The sequence below is a fragment of the Alligator sinensis genome, unplaced genomic scaffold (genome assembly GCF_000455745.1).
Source record: "Alligator sinensis unplaced genomic scaffold, ASM45574v1 scaffold1619_1, whole genome shotgun sequence".
Taxonomy (NCBI): domain Eukaryota; kingdom Metazoa; phylum Chordata; order Crocodylia; family Alligatoridae; genus Alligator; species Alligator sinensis.
Window position 1 is genome coordinate 44919 of NW_005843332.1, and position 7954 is coordinate 52872.

At 54.9% G+C, this 7954-nt stretch overlaps 1 protein-coding gene across 1 annotated transcript in view; it reads left to right on the forward strand.

The window, feature by feature from the left end:
* Window positions 1–1126: 1126 nt before the first annotated feature.
* The window catches only part of LOC102381783 (zinc finger protein 850-like), a 39555-nt gene continuing 32727 nt past the window's right edge, over window positions 1127–7954 (forward strand). Inside the window, exons 1-5 of the mRNA XM_025194880.1 lie at window positions 1127–1434; window positions 2223–2710; window positions 3024–3234; window positions 6111–6283; window positions 6768–6894. Coding sequence (XP_025050665.1) covers window positions 1311–1434; window positions 2223–2710; window positions 3024–3234; window positions 6111–6283; window positions 6768–6894 — 1123 coding nt within the window. The 5' untranslated portion in view covers window positions 1127–1310. The remainder of the gene's footprint in view (window positions 1435–2222; window positions 2711–3023; window positions 3235–6110; window positions 6284–6767; window positions 6895–7954) is intronic.

Sequence of the window (7954 nt, forward strand, 5' to 3'; positions counted from 1 at the left end):
CCAGGCAGAACGAGGCCGTCCCAGTGATACCGCAGGGCCCCCGGCGCCCAAATGGCATCAGCTCCCTTGGTGAGGCTGGGGCCTCGGGGAGGATGGGGGATGTGGGGCTGGGGGCCGGACACCTGGGGTCTTTCCTGGCTCTGGGCAGTGAGAACCGCGGGACACAGGAGCCCGGACACCTGGGTCCTCTGGCCGGGTCTGTGCGGACAGTGCTCATCCGTGTCTTTTCCCCACAGACCAGAGCTGATCCTGTGAACAGGAGGACCCCACTGGTGACGCTCATTGGTAGGCCTGGGGCTCTCTGCCCCCCCACTCAGACCATGGGGGCAGGCAGGGATTTGCCCCCTGCTCAGCCTGGTTGGGACTGGGAGGGTTCCCCAGTGTGGGGCAGCCCCAGCCCCTTCCCGCAGTGTCCTGAGATGGGCCAACAGCCCCCCACTGCCCCACAGCCACCTCTGCAGGGTCCCACAGCCCAGAGCCCCCTGCCATGGGTTGGGTCTCGCTCAAAAGCACAAAGCCCCCCTGGATCCCTCCCCACTTCCCTCTAGGAGGACGGGCCTGGCCCCACCCTGCCCTGGCCCCACTCTGTTCCCAGGCACAAGAAAAGCGAGTGCGCAGAGGAAGCAGGGCATGGTGGGAAACAGGCTTGGGAGCTGAAAGGCTCTTTGGGAAACTGAGGCAGAGGGGCTGGAGGGTTCAGGGGAAACTGAGCTTGGGAGGGGGGGACACCTGAGACATGGGGAGGCTGGGGCATGGTGGGAAACAGGCTCGGGGGAGGACAGCTTTGGGAAGCTGAGGCACAGGCTGGAGGGCTGATGGGCGGAAACTCAAACGGAGGTTCAGGGAGCTGGGGTCTCACTGGGGGCAGAAGGCACAGGGGTTGCAGGACTCGGAGGTAAGCATGCAAGGGGGCTGGAGGACTCGGGGAAACTGAGGCATGGGGCTGGAGGGCGTCTGGCAGTAACTGAGGTGTGGGGGGAAACCGAGGCACAGGAGAGACCTAGGCACAGAAGCTTCAGGGTCCTGGGGGGAAATGGAGGCTCAGGGAGCTGGAGGCCACTGGGGAGAAACTGAGGCAAGGGGGGCTGGGGGCAGAGTGAGGCGGGGAGGCAGGGGCAATCCCCCCCAGACGAGCGCCTGCCTGAGCCTGGCAGGGGGATGTGTTTGGGGGGTCTCCAACCCTTAGAGCAGCTCCCGGCCTGCCCTACGGGTCCTGCCCCGGTGGCTAGCAAAGGGTTAACGCGGGGGAAGGTGGGGATCTGCAGCAGGATGTGACCTGATGCTGACATGCTGTGATGTTCTGATGTCACATGTGCAAGGCGGGTGGGAGGAGCCAGATGGTTTGTGCTGCAGGTCCCAGGAGTCCCCGCGGCTGGGGGAGGGGAGCAGGAAGAGGAGGCTGCAGGGAGGGAAGAGAGAGCAGCGGCACCGGGGGTGAGGGGCACCAGCTGGGGGTGCGGGGGGCTGTGCACTGGCTTCTCTGGAGTCTTAGACCTGCATGGGGCAAGGGTCGGGGGCGGGGCAGACCTTGCCTCCCCAGTGGAGAGTGGGGAGGGGTCTGCAGAGTTTTGTCCTGGGACGAGCTGAGTATCACCTGGGCAGGGGTCTCTGAGCCCTGGCAAGAGTCCAGGGGGCCGGTCTGTCTGGGAAGAGGCCCTGGGGCACGTGCAGGGCATTGTGGGAAAGGCTGTGGGGCTGGGCAGGGGGAACTGTGGGGGCACTGGAGAGACGGTGGGGGACGGGCCCCATGAGGAGACGTGGGGCAGGAGGCTCCGCTGGTGTCTTGGGCTGTTGGGAGATGCTGCCCACCAGGCTGGGTGGGGGTGGGCTGGGAGGCCAGGGGCCATTGCATGGCAGTGTGGCAGGAGCTGTGGAGCCAGGTGGGGGCCGTGGGGTGAGCTGTGTCCCCTGTGGATGCTGCGGAGGAGAGGAGTCGGCGCTGTGGGGCCACTTGAGGGACCTTGGGGGTGGGAACCAGGGCCACGCTGGGTGCCAGGAGGGTGCTACAGGGCCTGGCGGAGCCCGGGGCTGGTGTGAGGCCGGTGGGGAGCAGGGAACTGTGTTTGTGTCAGGCAGGAGGGGAAGTGAAGATGACCCTGAGGCTGCTCTGAGTGGGGAACACTTGGGGGCATCAGGTCTGGGCAGACCTTGGGGCTTGGGCAGGGTCATGGCCCCAGGTCTCCTATCAGGTGGTGAAATCTGTGCTGTCTCCTTTCCTACAGGCAGCCCCGGAGACAGGACGTTGTCAGCAGGCACCGTGTGTGAGTGCAGGGAGAGTGAGAACCCAGGTCCTGGTGGGGAGAGGCCTCTCCTGATGGAGTCAGTGGCTGCTGCACTGGATCCCATGGTAGACATGGCCCAGCCTTTCGGAGCCCTGGTGAAGCTGGAGGAGCAGGACCCAGGAGGTCTCCAGGCAGGAGCTGACGGGACGAGAAAAGTCCCTCCGATAGTCCAGGCTTGGACCTGGGGGGCATCCTCGAGGTGGTCGGCACCACAGCCAGTAAAAGTAAAGCAGCAGCTGCAGAAGGAGTCTGTCAAACGCTGGGAGATCCGGGGACAGGAGGTGATACAGGCTGTGCATCCCCTTTCTGATGCCAAGTTTCCCTCGGAGACCCCACAGCTGGCACCGGGGAATGACCTCCCCACCCCAGAGACCTGGCGTCAACCCTTCCGGGGCATCCGCTACTTGGAAGCCAAGGGGACACAGGAGGTTTGTATCTGCCTGTGGGAGCTCTGTGTGCTCTGTCAGGAGCCCTAGCACCTCAGCAAGGAGCAGACCCTGGAGCTGGTGGTGCTGGAGCAGTTCCTGGCCATCCTGCTGGGAGTGTGTTGCAGAGCTGGGAGTGGGGGATTGGTTTGGCCCAGGGATTTCATCTGTGACAGACAGAAGATGAAAAGCTCCAACTGAGAATATTTAACCCTGCTCATTCATGCTGCCGTGCCCATCTTCATGTGCTTGGTGGATGTTTCCTCCCAGCCCAGTCTCTCCCAGCTTCCCAGTGACATATTTATCTTGTTCCTAGATTACAGTGAATGTGAAGGTCAAGCAGGTGTCCTCTGGCAAGGTGCAGCCCAGTGGGACACTGCAGGAGCCTGGTGATTCCCGGCTGGAGCAGCCAAAGGCCCATTGTGTAGACAGGCCTCTTGAGGAGGCAAGACGGAAGGAAACCCTGGCACCTCAGGATGAGCCACGTCACGTCCCCAAAGAGGAGCCTCCGCCCCACCAGGAGTCAGGTGAGGTACAGGATGGAGGCTTGGGAGTGTGGGTCTGGGTTCCTGAGTGGCTGTCCTGCATGCAGGGGGAGAGGCTCAAATGACTTCCCCTGTCCAGGACAGTGCTGCAGTATTTGTAACCAGGTGGCTGGGCTGGGACAGAGCTGTGATCTCTGCAAGGAGGCAGCCCCCAGGCTGAGGCCTGTGATCTTTCCCCCTGCATGGGTGCAGCTCCCAGCAGAAAGAGGTTTTATCTTGGTTGGGCTGTTTCCTGCTGTGGTGGTAACAATCAGTGATGTCATTGCTGCTAGGGTGGATTTGATTTTAAATCAAATCAATTTAAATCATGATTTAAATCACTGCTCAGGAAGCCTTGATTTAATCACCGGTTTATACAAAAAGTGCATTCTTGTTTGATATCCTCTATTCATCTAACTTCTTGAAACTTGACACTTATAGAGAGGTAAGGGCTTGACTCTGTGTACACAAACTTGCAGAGACAAGAGGGATGATGGGTAGGTGATCATTTCTGTTATCGCTCATCCCCATATACTGCTGTTAACAAGGATGTTATCTCTGGAGAGACAAATCCACAGTTTGAGAACTAAAACTAAGCATCATAGAGATGATTAATTGGATCTTCTAGACTGAGCACTGAGTCCCATTGGGTAGAGTGATTTTTCTTGAATCTTTACAAATCTATAGAGGAGCCTCTGGGACCCCCATAACATTGGGCCCCTAATATAGTCCAGAGCCTGTTATGACCTATATATACAACTTTTCTAAAGAGGTTACATGATGATGTTGTCTCAAATAGTACATAATTATATTACAATTCCTACTCCATTATGATATTCTGAATCATAGAAAATCAGGGTTGGAAGGGACCTCAGGAGATTATTTAGTCCAATCATGGCAGGGCCATCCCCAGCAAGATCATCCCAGCCAAAGCTTTGTCTAGTCGAGTCTTAAAAACCTCCAAGGATGGAGATTCCACAAACTCTCTGGGTAACCTGTTCCAGTGTTTTACTGCCTTTCTAATGAGAACATTTTCCCCAATAGCTAAGCTAAACTTCCTTTGCTGCAAGTGGAAAACAATGCTCCTTTTTCTGTCATCTGTCACCATTGAAAACAGTCTAGCTCCATCCTCTTTCAAACCCACTTGGAAGGCTGCTGTTAGGTTAATTAAATAAGCCCAGTTCCCTCATCATCTCCTCATAAGTTATGTCCTTCAGCCTGTTTTTGTCACCCTCTGCTGGACCCTCTCCAAGTTGTCCACATCCTTTCTGTAGTGGGGGGCCCCAAACTGGACACAGTACTCCAGATGTGGCCTCACCAGTGCTGAATAGAGGGGAATAATCACTTCTACCAATGCAGCCGAGTATACCATTAGCCTTCCTGGCAACAAGGGCACACTTCTGGCTCATATGCAGCTTCTTGTCCCCTGTCACCCCAGATCCTTTTCTGTAGAGCTACTGCCTAGCCAGTCAGCCCCCAGCCTGACCGGTGCATGTGGTTGTCCCTTCCTAAGTGCAGGACTTTGCACTTATCCTTGTTGAACCTTATGAGATTCCTTTACGCCCAGTCCTCCAATTTGTTTAGGTCACTCTGAATCCTAGCACTAACCTCCGTCGTATCTACTACTCCCCTGCCAGCCCCCTGCATCTTGGTGGCATCTGCAAACTTGCTGAGGTCTATCCCACCTTCCAGGTCGTTGATGAAGATCTTGAACAAAACCAGCCCCAGGACCAACCCCTGGGGCACTCTTCTTGATGCTGGCTGCCAACTAGACATTACGCCATTGATTGCTACTCTCTGAGCCTGATGCTCCAGTCAGTTTTCTATCCACCTTACAGTGAATTCATCCAGCCCGTACTTCCTTAGCTTGCCTACGAGAATGTTGTGGGAGACCATATCAAAAGCTTTGCTAATATCAAGGTGCACCACATCTGCCTGTCTCCCCACATCTACAGAGCCAGTTACCTCATCATAGGAAGCAATAAGGTTGAGCTTTAACATGTCTTGTATTAAAATGATCTTTATATACTTTTTTTAAATAAGCATCTTAAAAATACTATTAAAGCAGAAAATCTGATTTAAATAAAAGAAATCCAGTTTTCTTATTTAAAATAAAATACTTGATTTTTATCCCCCCTGATTGCTGTTTTTAATGATCAATGTTCTACTTGCCCCTTTTTCTTGCCCCCATGAGCCCTCCGTTCCCAATGAGGGGCTGGTTCAGGTGACGGGGAAATGAGACTCCCCAGTTGCCACTGGCTGGTTCAGGTACAACTAACCCAGGTCCCTGTTGTGCTGTTGATTCCCTTGAGACTGGGGAGACCTGGGAGTTGTCAGCAGATGGAAGTTCGTCAGGCTGGTGCCCCAAACAAGTCCCTTCCCCAGGAGAAGGTAAGGAGCGTGTCTCTACCCTTTCCAGCAGCAAGAGGCACTATCCATCTCTGCCAGAAAGGTTTGATGGGGCACAGCTCCAACAGATTGGCTGTTCTGATTTTCCTACTGCCCCTGGAAGCATTTCATATGCCCTGGAGATATCTGACTTTGTATTTCCCCTCTCCCTACCCATAATATGTAGATCTGATACAGTCCCACCATCCTTCGAGCTTCTTTCCCAGGGAACGATGTGCCTGCAGGCTTTGACATGGTGCTGTGATCACCACCCCTTGCTGAGACAGAGTTATTGGGGTTCATCTCTCTCTTTGTGCCTATGGAAGCCTGTTAGAAAGAGTTGCAGGATTTTTGAGTCTTTCTTCTCTCACCTCTTCCATGCACTGAAGCCTCCATCTGCCTTAGTCCTGGGCCAGTCCAGGAGACTAGGAGGACTTCCTCCGTGCCAACAGCACCAGGGCTAACCTGTGCACTCTCTTCCCCACCCGCAGGTGCTGGGACCCTGAGCAGAGCTGAGCAGCAGCCTCCTGAGGAGGGGCCTGGGAACCTGGAGCTGCAGAAGACTTCCCCAGGGAGACTGGGGGAGAAGGACTCCCTGAGACCCGAGCCAGACCAAGTGCAGAGGGGGCAGGGCAGGCCTCCAAAGCAGGAGGACAGCTTGGAGGTGAGCAGGACACCAGGTCCTGTTGGGGGTGGGAGTACAGCTGGGGCAGAGCCCAGGAGGGGCCAGAAGTAAAGAATTTGGGGAGCAGAGAGACCTGAAGAGAGTCAAGCCTGTTGTGACAGAGGCTGCAAACACAGCAAGCTGCATTAACAGGTGCTCCAATCCCATGTACAGGTAGCCAGGGGTGCTGGCATGGGAAGGCCTGGTCAGAGTGAATGGAGTCGGGGCTCCCTGCCTCTAAAAGTCCTGCTTTGACTGCCTCAAGGGGTCAAGGAAATGGAACTGAGCTAAGGCTGACACTTGAGCTTCTATGTCCATAGCTGCATCCAAATCGCATGTCAGTTGAAGGCTGGGGAATTTTGCACCCCTACCTGTCAAGGCTAAGCCTGCAATTAGTTGTAGCGCTCAGTGATTCCAGATAGGGCTGTGGGGATGGAAGCAGTTGGAACAGGAGACGCTGATGGTGTAATGCTTGTGACTGCAGCTCCGGGAAGTGTTTGAGGACGTGGCTGTGTATTTCACACGAAAGGAGTGGGAGCTGCTGGAAGAACATGACAAGGTGCTTTACCAGGACCAGATGCTGAGGAATTATGAAGCCCTCGTTTCTCTGGGTAAAGCTTTGGTTCTTGCTTCTCCATGGAGCTATGTTGACTCTGAAATGTATTGTCTTTTTCCTGTGTTTCAGCAGTCTCATCCTAATGGACTTTTGGCTGGTGATTTTAAATCCACTTCCTTCCCACTGCTTTGTTACTGATCAGGCCTGTCTCACATTGCATACTGATATATCCTCCTTCATTTGATCCAGCCGCCTTCACTTGTGTCTTCCCCATTCTTGTAACTCCTGATGCTCCCATATGCAATACTTTCTTGGCAGCATGATCTCCCTTTGCCTTCTTGTTGCATTCGTATCATCTCCAATTCATTGCACATAAATGTACCAAGAGCTGTTCCTTGGGGAATGAGTCTGATTTCCTCCCTCTCCTGTCTAGTGTCTCCTCTCCAAACACATTTAACAATCCTAGCATGCTCGGTTCAGTGCTGCTTATATCCCCTTTCTCCTCCTTTGATTACAACCCAGCAAAAGTTAACGGAAGTGTTACCAACCTCTGCTGCTATGACATGTGGATAATGCATTCCCTCAACTCCTCATTTAGTGAGATATGTACGGGCATGTGATATAACCCAGGTACTTCTAGCAAGGGGTCACTGGGAGCTTTTGTCCACACTCCTTCCTGGTATCTTCATCTTTGTAGACCAGACTGTGGCTTTGCTGTATTTACATTAAGACGAGGTGGGTAACATACAGCCCACGGGCCACATCTGGCCTACCAGGCACTTTCATCTGGCCCATGGGCGCCCACCAACAAATTGTACTGTGCCCATTTCTTCTTCCCGGGGCGGTGGGAGTGAGGTGCCTATGTATACACATACCCTCCAGCATACCCTATTGTGCCTTGCTCCTGCCCTTGTGCTGAGAAGGGCCTGGACTGGCCAGTGCGCAGCTTTTGGGTGGGGCTGCTGTAGTCCCTGGGGGACCTGCTTGGCTTCCCCGGTGTCCTGCTCACTCCAAACAGCAGAGAGAGGGGATGGGGGTGGCGGGGGGAGCTGCAGCTGGGCTGGGGCAGAGAGCATGGGGCTGACAGTAATGCAGAGCCCTTGCCCAGGGGTTCA